At 36.8% G+C, this 21,023-nt stretch overlaps 1 protein-coding gene across 2 annotated transcripts; it reads right to left on the bottom strand.

Annotated features, from left to right (window-relative positions):
• Positions 1-242: 242 nt before the first annotated feature.
• slc24a2b (solute carrier family 24 member 2b) lies at positions 243-20,137 on the bottom strand. 2 transcript variants are annotated; one of them, XM_077205173.1, is made up of 11 exons: positions 19,738-20,137; positions 16,036-17,095; positions 11,959-12,012; positions 6,252-6,287; positions 6,030-6,138; positions 5,857-5,931; positions 5,317-5,393; positions 4,257-4,394; positions 3,864-3,953; positions 1,756-1,922; positions 243-1,653 (listed from the first exon to the last, which is right to left on the bottom strand). In XM_077205173.1, the coding sequence occupies exons 2-11, from the start codon at positions 16,942-16,944 to the stop codon at positions 1,404-1,406; spliced, it is 1,905 nt and encodes a 634-aa protein (XP_077061288.1). In that variant the 5' UTR covers positions 16,945-17,095; positions 19,738-20,137; the 3' UTR covers positions 243-1,403. The 2 variants fall into 2 exon arrangements, with proteins under 2 accessions (XP_077061288.1, XP_077061289.1); XM_077205174.1 differs by lacking the exon at positions 11,959-12,012 and having other exon boundaries at positions 19,738-20,134.
• Positions 20,138-21,023: the final 886 nt, after the last annotated feature.

Here is a 21,023-nt window from a genome sequence, read left to right on the forward strand (position 1 = left end):
ATCATGATACTATAAGCAGGGTTAAAGCTTTACATTGCCCTTATAATCAAAAAAAGTGAGATAACATTATTTTAACAATGATTTATGGCAAGGACCCTATCAATATCTCAAAAATCTAAAGCAAAAACTATGAATTACTTCCTCCAATGATTGTTTCGCATGCACCACAAAACAGTATTTAAGCTCAAATTGTAAATAATTCCCAAATAAATAGAAATCCTCCAAGTAATACCGCTTAGATGTAGGTTTAGAAATAATTTTATTTTGTCCACCACTCATGTAAATATACAGAAATTATGAATGGATAGATACATTTGTATTTAACTAAGAATGACAGTCAACTGCAAAGCTGTTGGGTGCTCCATTTCTTTAGTACTTTCGCTTCCAAATTTCATCCCATCATCCGAAATTATTATTTAAGACAGGAATGAGAGATACAGGCAGAGATTCTTAAAGAGTTCTGCAAAGTGCGCCGTACAGATCTACTTACATTGACACCGGCTGGCAGATCTGATAACAGTAGAGCCAATAAAAGTTCATGAACCCAGCTCAATGTTCTAGACAGAGGATGATGATCTGTAACTGTAACTGACTGTGAGAAGAGAGTGATAACTGGTTCTCCTCTACAAGCAGAGAATGTCTTGCACTACTCATCCATTCATTGGATTTCGCCAAACAAATCACATCAAAATAAACATCAGTCCCAGAGAATGAGATTACAAAATATCGCATTTACAAGTAGCGTCATTAATTTGGTTGATTATATTCAATAGTACGAGCGTCTCAAATCTGTGTCGGATACTGTTTATTTGCAGTTTTAGACTTCTGAAGACTACAAGTCTATTCAATAAATTATATGATATATTATACTCAGAATGAAAATAATCAGATAACGATCAGAAAGGACCAGCATTCGGACAAAGCAAATATAGAGAGCTTTGTTTCTTCTTTCTTTCTTAAGTTATTGTGCAACACAAGGATTATGATATCATGAGCTTTAAAGCAAAGTACCAGGATCTTGATTTATTTACTATTGCATCTTTGCACCAAAGGTCCTTTCCTGAGTCTGTAGACAATCCCCACTGATGTCTGCCTCCCCATTGGATGTGGTGTCTCCTCACTCTTAAAGTCCAGCCTCATCCTGCAGCATATTAAAAGTGGCTAAAATCTACAGTACATCAAGTCTCTATGTACTGCTTTTGAGAGTGCATGCAGAATATTGCACTACTTGCCCATAACAAACTACTGCTTGGAAAGCCCTGCTACTCAGACGTCAGTGGATATATAGATGCAGAGCCACAGCGCAGCTTCTGTGTTATAACTCGTATGCCCTAGAGTGCCTTCGGAGCAATAAAGGAGGGTCTGTTCCTGGAAAACGAACAACGGCGGGCGTGATAAAGGAATCAGATTGAGACTGGGCAGACGATGACCTTGTCCTCCAGCATTACGCTGACCACCAGAAACACAAAGTACAGCAGGAACATGAAGAAACCCAGCAGCTTGCTCATCCTCCACTTGCACACAGCGATGGAGATAATGACGAAGAGGAGCATGAGGAAGAGCAGAACGATGGCGCAGAACAGACCGTTGCTGCTCACGGCCACTGGAGCCATGTCGTTCAGGATTGCGAAGAGTAACCAAGGAAATGGCAGGCTGGGGACAGTGAACAGACACAGGGCAATGTATTAGAAGCTTGTTTTAGGGAGTCGATGCAATTAAATGAGGATTATTGAGTCGATGATGAAGATCTCTCACCCCACAGTGATGTCAAATATGTTGGAGCCGACTGAGCTGGAGACGGCCATGTCGCCGAGACCTTTCCGGGCGACAATAACACTGGTGATGAGATCAGGAATGGAGGTACCAGCCGCTAGTATAGTTAAACCCATGATCTCCTCCGTTATTCCTATAGTCTCGCCAACCTGCGGGAAAAATTTGCATTGGGTGTTTAATGTGCACAAATATAAACCACAGTTGATAACACTATGATAAAATGATGCTAACCTGGTATTAGCAACAACTGTCGTCATAGAAATTAAGTGACAAAGACTTTGACAGCTTTTACTACATTCCTACATTAATTTATTATGATTTTACTCAAGTAGCAGCACTACAGGAAAATGCAGTAATTTGGCTATTTTGGTGGGAATTATGGTTACCATGGTAAATCTCTGTAAGGGCAAATAGGTATGACGTCACTTTGCAGGCCAGCCGGCAGTTCGCATCACACTGGTTCCCTTGAGAAAAACCCAATAGGATTTTCCCATAGGCTTTTGAATTATCGCTAAAAACAAGCTCTGTGATCAACAAAAGTTTACGATACTTGCACGTTTTGTCCATCAAGATAATTATCACAGATGAACACAACTTTTGAATCTTGTGTTCACCACAGACCTTATTTCAGCAATTTAACCAAAACCCCATTCAAAAAACCCATTGACTTCTGGACAATGGAACCGGAAGTGCTAAAATGCTAACTTGTTTCCGCTTTTTGGACTACAAAGTGATGTCATACCTGCACCACTCTATAGAGTGCAACAGTGCCCATCCCCTTTTTCAGCGTTCTGGAAAAAAAATTTCCATTCATTTTTTCTCAAAGGGATTTTAAAATAGTCTTCATTAAAGAGTTATAAGCCATGAACCAAGCCAATCAGCTGTGAGGTGAATCACAAAACTACAAAGTTTGATTTGAAGTACAAAGGTTTTTGAAAATCAGACAAAAAGACAAAAGGTACAAGACTGTGTACTTAATGGTTTAAGTGAGGGAAAGAACTCGAATTTCATAAAGCATTGCGAACAGCATAATTGAATTAAAAACTTAAAAACTTTATTAAAAAAAACGATTCAATTACAACTGTCGATTATACTGTATGTATTAAAAAATATAAAGTTATATTCATTTATTGCAAAATATGCATATATTTATATATATATAAACATTTCAGCCAGAAAGCGAGGGAGATCGACTCGATTACGTCATTTGCAGTGCATTATGGGAGTGGGCGGAGCTAAAGAGCTACTTTGGAGCATCTCGACTCTCTGATTGGTGTAATTTTCTGTACAGCATCATGGGTGATGTACTGTTGTTTTTCCACCCGGAATTCCACTGTTAAAAACGATTTTAAAAATAAGCTGAAATAATGTGGGCTGAACAGGTTTATAAGTTATCGAGTCAAAATGCTGTCATCATTTACTCACCCTCAAGTTGTTTCAAACCTGTATGAATTTCTTTCTTCTGCTGAACACAAAAGAAGATATTCTGAAAAATGTTGGTAACCAAAAAGTCGATAGGGGCATTGACTTCCATAGTATGGAGAAGAAGAAAAAAATACTATTGAAATTAATGGGGGCAATCAACAGTTTGGTTACCGACATTCTTCAGAATATCTTCTTTTGTGTTCAGCAGAAGAAAGAAATTAATACGGGTTTGGAACAACTTTAGGGTCAGTAAATGATGACCGAATTTAAATTTTTGGGTGAAACACTGTTATAGTTGATTCTCTGGAAAACCTGGCTGGACAGGTTCAGAAGTGTTTCTAAAGAGGGAGCTGATGCAGAGCTAGAGAGCAGTTGCCTCTGAGGAAAATGACAAGAATAGCTAATTGGCTTTAGGATTTGGCTGGTTTTATTGTGCTGCTCTGAGTTACAGATTTAAAGCAGAGTGATAAGGACAGATCAACCTTCACCTATGACTACCTCGCTCCTCTTTCACTCAACAGTTCTATTCTTTTTTGGACATACAGTATCCCTACAGTGTGCCTAATTTCAGAGTATTAATTCGGTAATTTAAATACAGTGGTAAAAAAAAGAAGGGTATTAGAACAGGTGTGTGTGTGTGTGTGTGTGTGAAGACATTGAAGTACCTGATGAGCCCACCACACCATCAGGTAGGAGAAAATAGCAATCCAACTAATAGATCCCAAAAATGTTAACGGGAAGAACTTCTTTGACGTCTATGGAAGAAAAGAGGACAGAAGGAAAAATAAGGAAGGGGTGTCATGCTATATATATATATATATATATATATATATATATATATATATATATATATATTATAAAACACCAAGCAATCTGTTTGTTTCACAGCCTAAAATAGCAAGTGTTAGGGAATAAGTCTTTTAGTACCACTATTGCACAGAAATTGCATGTTGCACCTTTAAATACAACAGCAGGATCTGCTTTGCTGTCTGCTGTAATAAACAGTAGGAGTAAGCAGTTTCTCAAATGTAAAAATAGAAAATGCTACTCGATCATACATCTCTGCGGACATCTGGCAGTGAGAGCCACAATGGAAAGACGATGGGGAAGATTAAGAGGTATGTTGCTTGCTTTCTCGGTGTGTCTGGCCATGCCAAGCTCAGAGGCTGGTCTTCATCTTCCTCCTCCTCCTCAGCCTTTGAGATAAGACCACAAAAACACAGTGATGTCAGTCAGTTGCCAGTGAAATTTTAGTATAGAGGGTATGCATTGATGTCACTTTCCCGGCGGAATACGCCCCCCTCAGCCGGACTGAGTGGCAAAAGAGCTGCTGCGTGACTGGATTTACGTGAGTAAAACAAACGATTATCAGTTTAAACTAAAGGTTGGATTCGATAAAGTGTTTCTTACAACTTTCCAAAGATCCAGTGATCCATGGATATTGACATGCAGCCAGGAATTGTGTTTCCTCACATTATGTGCCTGATTTAGACGCCAGGGCAATACATAAAGCAAATTTTACAGTGAACGCTTTATATGAATACAATATTGGTAGGTCTAAATCCGGGCGATCACTTATATCATATATATATATATATATATATATTCATATTCATATTGTGCAGCCCTAAAACTTGTATAGTTTGTTGTCAGTGTTTATTTAAAAAAAATCTAATTATGCAGAAAATAGGATGATAAATATTTAATTGATGAGTTGTCAATACAATATTTAGGATATGATTTTATCCCTAAATTCAGCATATTGACAAATTGATAACTGCAAATCCACGTTTCGCTGCTTGCCAGTTGTTTCTGTGAATTGCAACGATCCATTTGCCTTGAAGTTTCGTCAGTCTGTAAAAATATATCTCAGATTTCTTGTTTTTACAGCCAATCGCAAAGCTCTTTCCCATTTTAGATGTGTTTTCTGAAAACAAATGCTGCCGCTCAGTCTTTTTACCACTCGGTGGGCGTAACTGCAGTCACTCCGGCCGACGGTGACGTCACGCGCATACCCTCTATTAGGATCTTAGGGATTCAGATATATTTGGAGGGAGTATGCTGGACATGTCCGAGGTGATCTGGTCGTGTTTAGATTATTGTGTATGATGTCATCACCTCTGGTCCAACACTGCCATTCATGGGCGGAGTGACTTCTACCTCCACGTTACTGCTGTTGGGAAGGTTCTTATCGGCTAGAGAACAAAAAAACACTCAATTTAGTCATTTGAAATCTTATTTTAATATTACAATTTGTAGGCTAATGAGGTGATTTAAGCACTAACCCCAGCACTATCAGCAGATTTTAAATGCTTATGACAGACATAAATATTTACTGATCATTTTATCTGATTGTAGGCAGTGGCACAATAGGAAGGACATTTTTTTGAACAAATCGAAATGTTGCTTCTGATGTTACTGTGCACCATTCACTGCAAACTGCAAGTTTCCAAAGAAAAAACTGCTTGTCTTTATAGTATTCTTTTAGCATCAGAAATGACTTTTCGGCTGACGTCACCAAATCACCAATCACTTACGTTTTTTTTGGAATGGCCACTTTTCCGTGGATAAATGGCCAACCATTTGTGATCATCCAGATTTTACACAAAATTGTCACAAGTGTTCCACGTTGAATTTTAACAAAACATTTAAACTCACCAACACCATTTGCCTCATCTTCTCCCTTTTTTCTTGCGATCTTGTGTAGAATTGATGCCTTCTCCTTGAACTTCCCTGAAGTTTATTATTTAATTAATAAGACTACAAATCTACAACGTGAGTCAATATGTGTGTATATTTGTAAATTTGGAGTGTTTATTTTAGCACATTACCATCACTGAGAGGATCGAGTGTGTGAATCATTAGCTGGAAGATACTGTTTCTCATGAGAGTGTTGTGGAGGGAGGCGGAGCTTCCTCCTCTCTGGAGGCGGGGTTTAGCCTATAGGGATAAAAGAAGAAGAATACCATCAGATATCGAATTGTATTGTCTATCATTACCTAAATTGTGCTAGAAAGCGAATGTAGATGTTGAGGTCAAGTGTTGATACTTACAGAAAGTTTATTTTCTTCATCTACTGCAGTGATAACCTTGAGAAAAAAAGAGAGAAACAGAACTCATTGAATTTCATGAAAAGTAGTTTCTTATCAAAAAGAGGGGAGGGTACAATTAACAGCTAGTTTAGACACCTAAAATACCCCCACCACCCACACACACACCATAAAACTCAGTTTCTAAAAGAGAAGACATTTTCAGCGAAGCTTTAAAAGTGCAGGGACTATTTAGTCATCCCAACCTTTGGTTTAATTTTTTGGGTTTGTCCATATTTGACCCAAACATGGGTTGAAACAGCCCAGAAGTTTTAGAATGTAGGCTGCAAATTTCAAACCAAGTAAGATCATTTGACAATAATGGTTTTATCACTACTGTGTCCTAAAACAAGGTTGCTCTGTGGTAAAAGTCTGAATGATAAACTTTCTTTCTCTTGATTATCTTGACTTTGTTATGACATCATTGGCTCCTCCTACAAACAGCAACATCTCCAGCATTATCTGGATCTGGACAATATTAGTAGAAACGTTGGCAGAAATGGTATTCTAATCTCCATATAAAGTTTCACACACACACACACACACACACACACACACACACACACACACACACACACACACACACACACACACACACACACACACACACACACACACACACACACACACTTTGAAAAAAATGTTTTGAAATACATCTTTAATGCTCACCAAGTCTACGTGTTTAATCAAAAAATATTGTGTATTACAAATTGAATTTACTGTTATATTTAAATATTTTAAAATGTAATTTATTCCTGTAATGGTAAAGCTAAATTTTCAGCATCATTACTCCAGTCTTCAGTGTCACATGATCCTCCAGAAATCATTACAATATGCTGGTACTTTGGTATTTGGTGCTTAAGAAACATGTATTATTATTATATAATTATTATTATGATTACCAATGTTACTGATGCTGATGCATTATTTTCAGGATTCTTTAAACCTACCAATCTATCAATCAATCTAAATATATACCACACAAGTTAGTTAAATATGAGAAAACTTAAAATTAGTTCAAGCATATTTTTTCATACGTTTTTTTCTGGTCAAGATCCTAGTGGGGTGTGTATTATTAAGTACTAATAAATAATAAAAGTAGTAATATTTTAACCATTAACAAACATACAACTCCATTTAATTCACAGTGAAACAGTTTACCAGTACATATGGCAGTACATACAAGCAAAATGTATCAATAGAACGAGACTCCCTCATGACATGAAAAAAACTGAACAAAAACAAAGAGAAGAGGACTTTTAAGGCCACCTTTAAAATAGATCAGATCAATCTGTCAACATGTAGGTAACCAAGAATACGATAAGCTGTTACACAGAAAAGCTAAAAACAGCTAAGACCTGCTGTAGTTCTGGTCTTTTGCTTCTACATGACCCTAAATAACACTTCTTAAGTATTGTATAGGAAGACCTAACATAGAATTTTGACTCACCATCCGAATACCATCAATAACTGTTTCAAAGACACCAATAAAACCAAAATATCAAAATCACTCCTTACAAAATTCGGACTTGAAATCTCATAAGGATGTGGCCTCGAGCATTACATCCTTTCAAACAAAAAAGTACTGCATTTATTTAATACCATATCCAATGAATATGTAGTAAGTCAACCATATAATACTACACTACTAAGTTTTTATATAAAAATGTATATGTATGTATGTGTATAATATATATATATATATATATATATATATATATATATATATATATATATATAAACTTACATAAAATGTAAATATATAAATATTAATAAAATACATTTATATAATATAATATTATATAATATAAAAAAATCGTGAATTAAATGGTGTTGTATGTTTATATCACATAAAAGCAATTTTTAGAGCCAAAAAAGTCAGATTTTTTTTTTGTTGGAACTATTTCATAGAGAGAATAAAATATTGTTAAAACATTTTAAATACATTTACACTTTACAATATAGGCTACTTTACTCTCCAAAATGAGTTACAGATGTGAAAGCTCTGCTCCCAAAGGGTTCAAATAAGCAGTACTGAAATAAGCAGTTGCCCAGTGGGGTGGCAGCACCAGCAGTGTCCTCATGAGGAAATGAGTTGGCTCAGCAGAGACACACGAGCAGCCTTAATTAAGCCTAATCATCCCAGTAGAACAGTAGAGGGCTTAAGCACGTTTCGCTTGTGATTAGCGGGCCCTACCATTTGCTCTCTGTTCATGTTCCTCCCTCCCCAGCTTTGGTCTTTCTGCAGGTGGAAGATAAGCTCTGAGCGATGCCGGTGGAAATAGAGCTGAGCTCTGTGTGCTCAGCGAGCTTTAAAGCAGAGGTCAGCCAACAGGAGACCAGCTTGACATTAACGGACGTCCTGCTGCTAGGCCAACACCGAGTTAAGGCCGTTCGCACCAAGAATGAAAATTACATTAGCGTTATTATGTTTATTCGTACCTACTTTCCAATTGCCATGAACATAACTGCAGCTCACACTTTAAAGTCAGATGGATTCTGATTGGCCGTCAATAAGCTTGAGACAAAAACGCTCTAAATGTGATTCCAACAATATAATTTCCCCGTGTCAATCATTATTGTTATATTCGTGGTGTGGACTTCGCTATTCTCGTATAACGTTATAGTTTTAGTTATCATTCGTGAAGTTGATATTTTACCACCTATTACACTGGCATTCTTCAGATTATTAAAATACTCACACTAAGAAAAAAATTCTCTTTTGAACTGTTCACTAAAAGGTTCTTTGGGGAATCCAAAATGGTTCTTCTATTGAATCGCTACGAAAACCCTGTTTCGGAATCCTTATTTTTTAAAAGTTTAGCGCAGATGCAAGTGCACATTCACGTTACAAAATTCATTACACAGCAATCATGTGAACATCTTTTTTTTTTTTACATAAAATTAAGCACCAAATGGTAAAAAAAAATAGCGGAACTCTGCATCAAGATCAGTTAAAATGACTAGTGTTTAAAGCAAATCATTTTAAACATAACATTTAAAAGAATTGGGGTAGATAATGGTTTGAAAAAGTGTATATTTTACTGCATTCTTTTACAAAGTAGCAGACTCCAGAGACTGTCCCCATTCATCACAAAGGCAGTTGAATGAATATGCGATTAAAAATCATCTTTGCCCTGACTTTTTGAGCCGATCCCCTGAATCATTAATCATTCTGAAGTTGCAGGAAACTTACAGTACTGATGGGCTGATGGCACCACCACAACATTAAGCAACTAGCTGAGATGTGAAAGGCAGAGGACAGGAAAAAATATAAGTCCATTTCATGTTTTTAAGAGTCGTCCACAAAGGAAAAGAATCAACCTAGTTGAAGAGCTACCATATAAAACGATTTCTAGATTATTTCACCAGTAATGCACACAATACGCAATAGCTTAAATTCTAACAGGATGACCTGTGGACATCAGTTGAAAATGTTAGAAAATAAACAACTGACCTTGTGAAACCTTAAATTCTAAACTTTATGCATGACTAAAAATGGATTGTGGAGGTGGATTGTGAAGAAAAAAAAACCACTTCAGAGCCAAAGCACATTTAACAAATGTTATATAACTTTGTCATTGTATTTGGCATGTCATGTACCCTTACACAAGACACAGATGCTGCTGAAATTGAAGTCAATGGGATCAAGGGCAGTCTTACCAAGAGCAGCTAATGAAATTTGCAGAGTAACAGTTTTAGCAATTAGTTGGACCAATTAGCAAGCTGGATCCATGCAATGCCACCATTACAGTACTATATATAGTAGTGCAAGCAAGCACTATATATATATATATATATATTACTGTTTAAAATGTTAAAAATTACTGTTTTTTTAACCAATGATGCAGAAATCAATTTTCAGCTTGCATATTCATACTTTTCATTCACTTCATCACCCTCAATAACAGAGTTTTAAACCTTGATAAATGCACGGTAAGAAATGCAAACACATTATCTTATCATTCCCAAATGATTTAAAAGACTAAACCTAATTGAAACTTCCTCAGACCTAAAGTAACTCCATCACTCTGCATCAGTCAGTATAACAATGGATAAATAGACTGTCCGTTACATTAGTCCGTTCCCATTAGTCTCCTGGCCTGATGCCTTTACTAACGAAGATAATTCAGCATGATGTAACAAAGACACTGAAGATGCTGAATCATCTTTGTTCCAAATGAATCCAGCAAAAGATCGAAATCCAGCAAAAGAACTCTTTTTGCACACATCTGTGAAAAACAGAAACACAGACTGTTTACAAGGTCGATAATCTTGTGGAGTTCATTTCAGATTTAGCCACATGGTTCATCTGGGAACTTGAATTGGCTCTATAGTGTCTCTCAACAAGGGTCCTGTAGTTAACCAGAGAAGGCAGGTGAGCACACTAAAGAGGCTTAAGGTGACAGGTAACCAATTTTAGAGACAGATGCATTTAAGGATTCACAAATTACCTCACTCAAATGACACCAGGTTCTCACACTCTCCCCTCTTTACTTTTCATATGTAGTTAAATATCCTTAAGCACTTAGAATTATGCTTAAATATTCTAAGCATTGACATATTAAATAACTAGAAAGTCAAATGCACTACTTGTTTTTTATAAGTCAGAGGGCACTTAGAATAGTATACAGTACCACAAATTGAATTACGAAACCAATTCTGCAATCACTTTTAATAAATGGTGGTAGATAACAAAATAAATATGCAATGTTTTCTCAAGAAGTGTTTGTATTATTTTTAACTCAGATACACAGCTGCTTCATCACTCAAAATGCATAACCATATTTACTTATCATTTAAAAGGTTTCAAATTATCCACAGTGTATTTATTAATAATAATAAAAATGTCTCCCAGGTAATTGTCTATTGTAGGACATAGAGTAAAAAGGGTTGTTGTAATGTTCCCTATTCCCTTAAAAGTCTTCTTCAGAAGGCAGGTCACTTCCCTGAGCACTAAGACTCTTTTTACTTTAGTTGGCGTCACCCCTTCTAAGCAGTTGATTTGGGATTACAAAGGATTTCAGGTAGGGAGTCATAAACTTCAAACAGAGATGAAGATATCCGCCACGTTTCAGAACTTACATTAAACACTAACAGATACAAAGGTCTTAGAAAGAAATCTGATGTTGTGATTCAAAAACCTGCTGCTGGTTTCCCACAATCCTCTATATTTGAGTCCTGTATAAAAAAAGTCAGGACACCTGTCTATACTTAGCAGTACTAAAAGGATCACGTCTTATCGGATTAACCCGAGCTTCGGCTAAAGGAGCAAAGAGCACATGTCCCAACTGCCCTATACCAACGCCCTGACTATTCATTTTAATTTTAGAAGTCTTTCTAAACCAAAGCATTTTTCATTCCAATCCAGAAGGGTGAAAATCATTTGAAAAGTGCTCTATAACATGGTCATCTTCTACTAGGCCTACCTGTCAAATGAATTCTGAATGAAAAGTGAGAAACATTTTCACAAGCTTTCTGGAATCATATTCCCAATGTACTGTGGTGACATTCCTACATTTAAAAAGCAATCTACCAGCAATGAGCCATCTAACACTAATGAATGTGGGTTTGTATAGATAACATGCTACTAATGGTTCTCAAAAGTAATGTAAATGCCCCTGATGCATTTCTAAGAAGCCTATCAAAGCAGCGCGGTAGGCTGATTCACCTGTGCTCCATACGTGGGACAAACTGCATCTGCCAACAACAAATCCGACTCCAGCTGTTTGAACGAAACACAGCAGGTTGGACAAGTTAAAAACGAGAGCTTTAAACCTAAACTGGCTTCAAATGGGCCTAAACTATACTAATAATACATTTCACTAAACTGATACATCCAGATTCGTGTTAATTGGACAATGCATGGCATACAATCATACATGATTCATATCACATCCAGTAGTGGATTAATATACAGTGGCCACAAAACCATTTTTGGACATGTTTAAAAATGTCGCTGCATTAGTGACTTCTGCAAATACATTTTGCTTTTATAAACTGTATTTATACTGTATATGTGGCTAATTTGTCTAAATACATTTTGGAGCCATTGTTCAAGTTCTTACCAAAGAATTGTAGTAGAATCAAGATCTACTGGAAATATAAAAATCAGTTGCATATACTGTGTACATCAATGTTCCTTGTGCCACTCAGATTTATGCTTATTAATAATGAGTATTTTATAGAGAAATAACTCCACCCAGTTGTTGTTTTTGGTGTTTGTCCTATAATGCACTTGTAATATTCTATGATGGACACACACACACACACACACACACACACACACACACACACACACACACACACACACACACACACACACACACACACACACACACACACACACACACACACACACACACACACACACACACACACACAAAACATTTGAACAGTTCAGTAAACAGTTGATGTGAATCTCTAGACGGTTTGCACTGTAATAATTTTCTTTTTTTTTTGATTTTCCAAATGACCTAATCAGTATTTGTATAGTTTTTCCCAGTAAAAAATCGAAACATATTTCAAACAAGATTGCAAACACTGCTGTTAATATATCTCGATCCTTAGTTTATTGATCTTACCGTGCTGGCAAATTTAGTTTTTCTTGTTTAAACACAGTATATACAAAATTTAGTGAGGTTTATGCTTAAAACCTAAAATTCTCTGTTATAAGAGAGATGTTTAGACAACATTCCTGTGTTGTAATTGGCTTTATTGATGCCTTTAAGGCTTTTAATAGAGTTAATAAAACAAAGGGGTGTGGCTAATAGCATACTAAGAATTTTGGTATATTGGTACGCTAATCAGAACATGACAATAAAATGGGGTAATAATAGTGTCTCAGCTCCTTTTGGAGCAGGAATTTGAGTATGGCAGGGAGGTCTACTCTCAACAGCCCTTTTTAACATTTATATGAATGAATTGTCAGAACAATTAAGCGAATGTAAGACTGGATGTATGCTCGGTGATATCTTAATCAATAATTTTACTCGCATGCTGATGATTTGGTAATTTCTTCTATGAGTAGTGCTAGCTTTCAACAGCTGCTAAATACATGTTCTGATTATCGGATTAAATGTGATGTCCAATATAATGCAAAAAACATTGTTTCCATGATATGTAGAACTAGGATAGGGACTTTAATTTTCCAGATTTTTATCTGTCAGGGCAAGTACTAAATGTATGCACTAAAAGGAAATATTTGGGGCATATCATTAATGATGAAATGTGTGATGATGAGGATATGTATGGGCACCGTTGTATGTTATATACCCAAGCTTATATTTTAATGAGAAAATTGAATGTGTGTCCAGATCAGGTTAAAATAAACATCTTTATGCTGCTCCTTTGAGGGTTAATAAAAAAAAAGGGGGAGCCTATGTTTATTTGTTGGCTGGATAATTCACAGAATGCTATTATTATGCTGTTGTCAAAACCTAGGCAAAGTGTGGTGCAATACCAGTCACCTATGAGAAAATATTGGTACTTTTAACGATTTGTATTGTATGCAATTTTGTGTTGTCTCTTGATTTTGTCTCTTGATTTTGTGTTGTCTCTTGAATGGACCTTGAGTCTGGACATAAAGTTTTGAATTATTTTTTTTTAATTGAACTGATATCATGCAGCTTTGCTTCTAAATAAATACATTTAGTTCGAAGGATTATATTAGATATTTTTTCACTGCAAAACAAGACAAAATACTGCTTGTCGCAAATTGAGATTTGAACCACAAAACCAACTCTAAGAACTCTCTGAGGTAAAATCAACAAAGGTAATTGAGCCAAGAAAATACAAATATAGATATCCATCCCTCTTGAGATGTCTGGCTGCTAAAAGGCTTTTTAGATTTTTACCAACTTTCTTCCTTTACCTCAATCTTGCCTCATCTCTACTACTCTTGATCTAACTCTCTCTGTCTCTTTTTCTGCTGTCTATCTGTGTTGGTACCGCAGTGGTTCTGGTATTACTCAGCTGATTGTGTACTCAGAGCAGTGTTGTCTCCTCTGTCCAGGTGACACCTGATAGAAAGCCTAATCCGGCTCAGAGAGGTGATAAAACTGTGTGTTCTTATAATGGGGAACGCTAATTCTCAGTCAATATTTGCGTTCAACTCCCATTGCTACTGCAATCAGCTCCTTAGTTCTGTTGTAGTTGCCCAACGACCCTAGACATTCCCCAAATCCACCATAAAAACCAGTGAGCATCGGCTGCTCGCTATATTCACATAGCGTTAAACAGTGTTTCTCAACTGGGGGGTCACGACCAAAAGTGGGTCGCAAGACTGATGCTTTTGCTGATGCAAGACTTTTATTTTGAAAGAAGTGCGTGAAAGCTGTTGACACTTCTGTCAGATAGATAGCCTAAGTGCCTGAGAAAAACGCATTGTCCTGATTCAGTAGCTGCTGTTAGAGGAGATACTAGACTCGTTTGAGATGAGGAAAATCTGCGCAGAACCAATCACCGCGAGATGCATGGCGGTTAGAAATGTGTCCGAGTGCTCTGATGTCATGATGACGTTACGTATGTCAAAAAAAACTCTCGAGACGGCGAGGCGGACGTGTCGGATTCTGCAGTTGAGCTCAGTTGCTCTCCACCGACTGTGCTGATCAAAAGCATGATGGGAAACGACTATATGACAACACAGCTTAATGCTCATTGACTGGTTTAGACAACCATGATGTGTGGTTCTCTTTTAAAATGTGTATGTCAACAATTTTTGTGAAATAAATTTGCTTGTTTTAAAAAAATATTATATTTATAATTAATATATATTATAACAGGCCCATACATATATATATATATATATATATATATATATATATATATATATATATATATATAAATAAGAGTTCAGATTCAAAAGCCTCTAAGTGCCATTTGAAATTTTCTTCTAGAATGATAATTTTTATCAAGCTTGTATATTTAAGTTCAGTAATTTCACTTAAATGACAATTAATAGGTAATTTTCTTTGCCATTTAAGTGAAATTACTGAACTTAAATATACGAGGTTGATACAAATTATCATTCTAGAAGAAAATTTCAGATGGCACTTAGAGGCTTTTGTATCTGAACTCTTCATATATTTTCCTAAAAAAGTGGGTCTGCCTTAATGACCATGGGAAAATGTGGGTCCATGACCAAACCAGTTGAGAAGCACTGCCATGTCTTTTTGAATCAGTCTATTATATTGGTTTCCTTAATGTGCATAAAAAGATGCAATATGACATACTACCTTTAAAAAGTTCGCTGGCAAAAGCATGGAAATATAGTTTTACCTTCCACCTCATATTATATCCATCCTAAAAGTGTTATGAGCAAACAAAGTTTCTCAAGAAAACAAAAGTTTCCCCCATGTCATGTTTTTTTTTACCATCACCATTGTCCCTTTAGGAGCATAAGTGCATATTTCAAAGTGCCGCTATTGCACAATGGTGTATTTCAGAGCAAAGTTATTGTTAAATACTAGTTATAGCATATCAAAATCATCTTCATAATATACCAGTGGTTCTCAACCTTTTTGACTTGAAAGCCCCCACTGTAAATAATATAAACTATCTATAGTTATATTAGATAGATATCTATATATATCTACTTTATATATAATTGCTGAGCCCCACTGGTTAAGAACCACATGATATACTGTTTCCTAACAGGAGAGGAAGGAGAGACATCTGTAATTCACATCCACTGAATACCACCTTTGACCTGGGAAGCAAATAATTCGCCTGGAGTAATGCAACTCACCTTAGGAGGAGCTTCAATGTTGTCCACTTGATTCCTGAGTAGTTTAGTCTTGATCAAAGTCTCTACAGACACGTTGTACTTCATAAAAGTGACATAGGTAGCGTAACAGCTTAACAGCGCAATGCTCTCACCATAGGTAATGTGGTTATCCAGGAAGAAGACGATCAGCATAATTAGTCCAATGATATAAAAGGTGACATCTCTAAACAGAGGCCACCAAGTGAGGTTGAGAATTTCACGTGAAAAGAGAGCGCACATCCCGATCACGAACAAGATGTTGAAGACAGCAGAACCCACAATGGTCCCGATGCCCACGTTGCTGTGTGAGACGAACACCCCGATCACAGAGGTGAAGAGCTCGGGTGCAGAGCCTCCAGCGGCCATGAAGGTGGCGCCCGCCACGTCATCCGAGATCTCCAGTTTTTCTGTGATCACGGTGAGGGCGGGAACGAAGAACTCGTCGCACACGATAGCGAGGGCAATGAACATGTAGATCATGCCGAACATATGCAGCGTGACAGCACCCTGCCTCCTCTGGTCCAGTGTGAACAGATCCACAGGGTAGTCGCCCTGGCTGTGTTCATTGGTTGAGGCCATGGCGATGGGCGTATCTGCTGAAACATTATGCTCTTCCTTGGAAGACAGGACAGTTCTGTGTGGCACTGGCTCTGCAAGTCCCTCGTGGTTGGCGAAAGAGGTGAGTGGCATCCATCTCGGGAACGGGCCCAAAGTGAGGGTAAAGGCACTCCAGGACAGGAACAATGTGAGGGCAGAGAGGCTCAGGATGAAACCAAAAATCCGTGAAGGACGTAGTTTCCTCCTGACATGCTGCAATCGGTGGCGCTTGCTGTTCCGCTCCAGAGGGGTGCAATCTGACCCCAGTTTGATGCTGGGGAACGTGGGATCCATTGTTGAAGGGCAGCTCAGGGGTCCGGTGGTCCGAAGTCTATGGAGTGCCGGTCATGGTTACACTCCTACTCTACTTAAACCTGACAGGAACAATGTACTCCCCGATTCCTCGTAGGGTCCAGAATCTCTAATGGTTTCCTCATAATAATCTCTGAAACACAACAAGAGTATGTGAGAGAGAAAGATTATTCTTTTGGATAAAAAACATAATTCTGAAAAAAATCACAAATATCATAATTACCCGTCTGTGATACCAAAATATACAATTTTAGTATGACTGAATGGCATGAATATTCATTTTATTTATTCATCCTACTTCATTTAAGTAGGATTAACATATCAGATGCTTTCCTCAGACAATCAGGTATCTGGCTGTCAGCAGAGATGGGCAGTATTTTAATTACATGTATTTGAAATACGTATTTAATTACTTTTGAGTATTTTGTAATTTGTATTTTCCTTAAAAAAAAAAAATCTAATGTAATTTGTTTTTAAATACTTTGAGAGACTGCATTTTGTATTTCAAATACTTAAATACTTATTTAAATAGGCCTATGTCATTTTATTGTCGTATACAATAACTTTAATTACCAGGCTTAATAAGTCTACCAAATAACCTATCACAATTTTTGGGCAAGATGCAAGTAAATCACGTGACATGTTCCTGTTGGATCCATTCCATCGCGCGACCAAGATCAGAATAAAGAAGCTGTTTTTGTGTTCATTCAAACTGCTTTAAGGTAAAGTATCTAGTAAAATCTCAATCTCTCTCTCTCTCTCTCTCTCTCTCTCTCTCTCTCTCTCTCTCTCTCTCTCTCTCTCTCTCTCTCTCTCTCTCTCATATCTAACTCCACTTATACCTTCAAATGATTGCTTAATTTTTTTTGTATTTTTGTATTTTCAAATTACAAATTACTTGTATTTTAATTAAATAAAATTTTCACAGCAGTATTTTGTATTTTAATTAAATACACTTGATGAGTAAGTATTTGTAATTTGTAATTAAATACTTTTTGATGTATTTGTGCCCATCTCTGGCTGTCAGTCACCTTGCTGTAACCAATTAACTTCCAGAGCGTATACTTTGCAGTAAATCTAGCAACATTTTTAATACTACAGGCTCACTAATCAAAGATGGAAATGACAGATGACAGATGCTGTGGTTTTGGTTTGGCACGGCACATACACAAAGCTCTCTTTCCCAGTATGATAGTGCCATTGAGCAGTAGATCTACAGTAATCTCTGTGACAACTGGACTGTCAACAAAGCAACAGAGAGCTTAACTTTTCTCACCTCACTTCCTACTGTAACTTCTAATCATTTAAATGATGTCAATGCTTTGTGCAGATTTGGTGATAGACCATTTTTATCTTCCCATAGTTTCATAGTTCAAAAAGATTCTGCGATGTTAATTGCCATGTTGTAAGAAGCAATAACATGCACTTGTTAGCTTTGTCCACCAGATCTGACTTAAGTTGATGTAAATACAAATGTCAGAATGATTCAGTCATATTAGTCTTGAATAAAACCGACTAATTTACATGTTAGCACATATTTTCACGTGCATAACATTAAAACACAAAGCCATCCAACAAGTCATGAAAATGTCACTTTAGATCACCCTAATACTGTATATCTAATCATATTAGACACCATTCTCCTTTTTGGAGGCCTATATAGGCTACCACGCGAGTCCTAAAATAGAATCCAATCACTTATGATTACCAATCTAAAACAGTCAAAACCATTGAATGATATGACAGTTAGTTACAGTTAACACTGCCAATAATTCAGCTCCGTAGTGTCTGTAAATCAAAAATGTAATAATCACAGTGTGCAGCCACTTTTGTTCTGATCTGTATAGGTTACGGGAGGACATGTGCTAATGTGCCTATATATAACCACTATAATCTGGCAGACAGGTCCTGTACTCACACAATGCATACAACTAATAAAGTAATATTTCATTCACACATGAGATATTAATCCAATAAGCAAAAAGTGTTGCGTGGCTTATTTCATTAGCAATGTCAACAATAAGATAAACCAATAAATAGTTACATTTATTATATAAAAATTATACATTTCTATTATAAATATTTAAAATCAATTAATAATAATAACAATAATTAAAAAATATCAAGTTAAGCTATTTTTCCACCAAGTAATATAGCTCTGTAGAAAGACGATTTTACAGCATGGCTGATCCAAGTCAGAACAATAATTCATATTTTAACTTAACATTAGAACCATGAATAACTCGTTGGCATTTTTATGCATTTATATCTTTCAAATTTTAAAACTCCTGGCTGCATCCTCTGTTGAGTCCATCTGTCAAGTTAAGGATTTAATCGGATCTATAGGCCACTGTTATCCTGATTTACACAGCCTTTACTTTTACCTTAACTCACAGTAAATCCCAGCACATTCTGTATCACACTCACACTTATATATATATTTAAGCGGTGATCATATCTGCATGATAAGAATATTAAGAAACAAATCAGTAAACAGCTGAATGCACAAGGACAGTAAATGAACCCCACTTGCATCGGTGACCTTGATTTAAAGACATATTTATAGAAAATCTCCAAGTTGAATAGGATAAATAATCATCCCACCATTTCACATTCATTTAATAGAATTACCTTACGTCTTTCTTTGTATTTTTGCACTGGGCTTATAGATCATATACACTTGCATGAAAAACTCTTCATTAAGAAATAATAAAAACAGAAACACAGGAAAAACATGCCAAATACCAGAATACCACTATTAAATAATACATTTACCTTCACATCTGGTGGTTTACCGTGTATGGTGAACCTCTCAGAAGAATCCCACAGACTTATGGACACCAACCACTTGCTGTTTCACTGTCATGGATCAAGAAAGCTGCAACTGGTGCCACAGGTTAAAGGGGAGGTCTGATCTTTCCTCTCTCGCTCCCTCCCCCGTCTCACTCTCTCCTTCCTTGCCCCATCCCTTACCCATTCGTTCTGTCCTTGCCAAGTTGGATACAATACCTGCAATGGTGTAAAGAACACATAATGTGTCAATGGGCATAATGCGTCATTTTATCATGAAAGTGCAAATATTCCAGGTACACTCAATCAATATGATATGATAAAATGCATGACAACAAATAGCAAAATCTTTGTAAAATAAAAAAACTGTTCACCTTTCCAAAACCCATATTCCACTTGTAAACTCATAATATTATTGTTGTTACACTTTATACTTTGATATGATGCTTTGAATTATAAAAGTTAGCAGTTGGAGAAGTAGGTTGCATGGATGAAAACCATAATATTACATAATATTTTGCCAGATTTATGTATTATTTAATAGGGATTTCTTTCCAATTAAATGAACATCTTTTCTTTCTCTGTTTCCAAGTACTAGTCTAAAATAGTCATCTTTAGCTATGATCTCGCTCTAATGGTCATCTGTGTTGCAGGGTTAAGATTACCTTTAGCCACTCTCTTAAGCCATGGCAAATATTATGCAATCTCTACACCGCTCCCTTCCCACTCCATCCCTCCCTTTCAGATAAACTCTGTCTTTCTCAAGGGCCTGTTTCCCAGAGACAGATGCATGCCAGCGAGCCCCGCACGCAAGGACAAGATATACGCCAATACATAGAGTCCTGAAGCAGCTGTAACCCATTCCAATCTTACTGGACCTAAAGCTGTCATCATAGATTGAAGCCATAGATTAATGCATCTTTGTGAGGAGAAGATTAGGCCTGTAAGGCCAGAGCTTTCGCTAGGCTTTAAATAGCTTATGAGCGCAGCATGCTGGATGCAGCTGAACCTGACCCTGCCCTGCATAGAGGACATTTCAGCTTAACTATTGACTAATTCCACCTCCAATCAACCACACAATCTTCCAGGAAGTGGCCCAGGAGTCTGGTCCTTGCAGTTATATGGAAAATCATGTAGCATGTGCAAACACATCTGACCTGAGGCTAACTCTGTTCTGCAGGGTGAAACATCCTCCTCCTGCGGTTCTTGACGCTCTGGAGATTAACACTACACTGTACAAACATTGCAGTTTCATTTAGTTTGCCCGTGGT

Source organism: Siphateles boraxobius, unplaced genomic scaffold (genome assembly GCF_051911475.1).
Source record: "Siphateles boraxobius isolate OS27281-9 unplaced genomic scaffold, OSU_SipBor_1 53, whole genome shotgun sequence".
NCBI classification, from domain to species: domain Eukaryota; kingdom Metazoa; phylum Chordata; class Actinopteri; order Cypriniformes; family Leuciscidae; genus Siphateles; species Siphateles boraxobius.

Bases quoted from the DNA above. Each gene is read 5' to 3' on its own strand.
- slc24a2b (XM_077205173.1), bottom strand. From the start codon at position 16,944: ATGGATCCCACGTTCCCCAGCATCAAACTGGGGTCAGATTGCACCCCT. The intron at 12,013-16,035 runs GTGAGTTGCATT...TCGTTCAAACAG, and splicing joins ACATTGAAGCTCCTCCTAAG to CTGGAGTCGGATTTGTTGTT. The intron at 1,654-1,755 runs GTGAGAGATCTT...CACTGTCCCCAG, and splicing joins ATATTTGACATCACTGTGGG to CCTGCCATTTCCTTGGTTAC.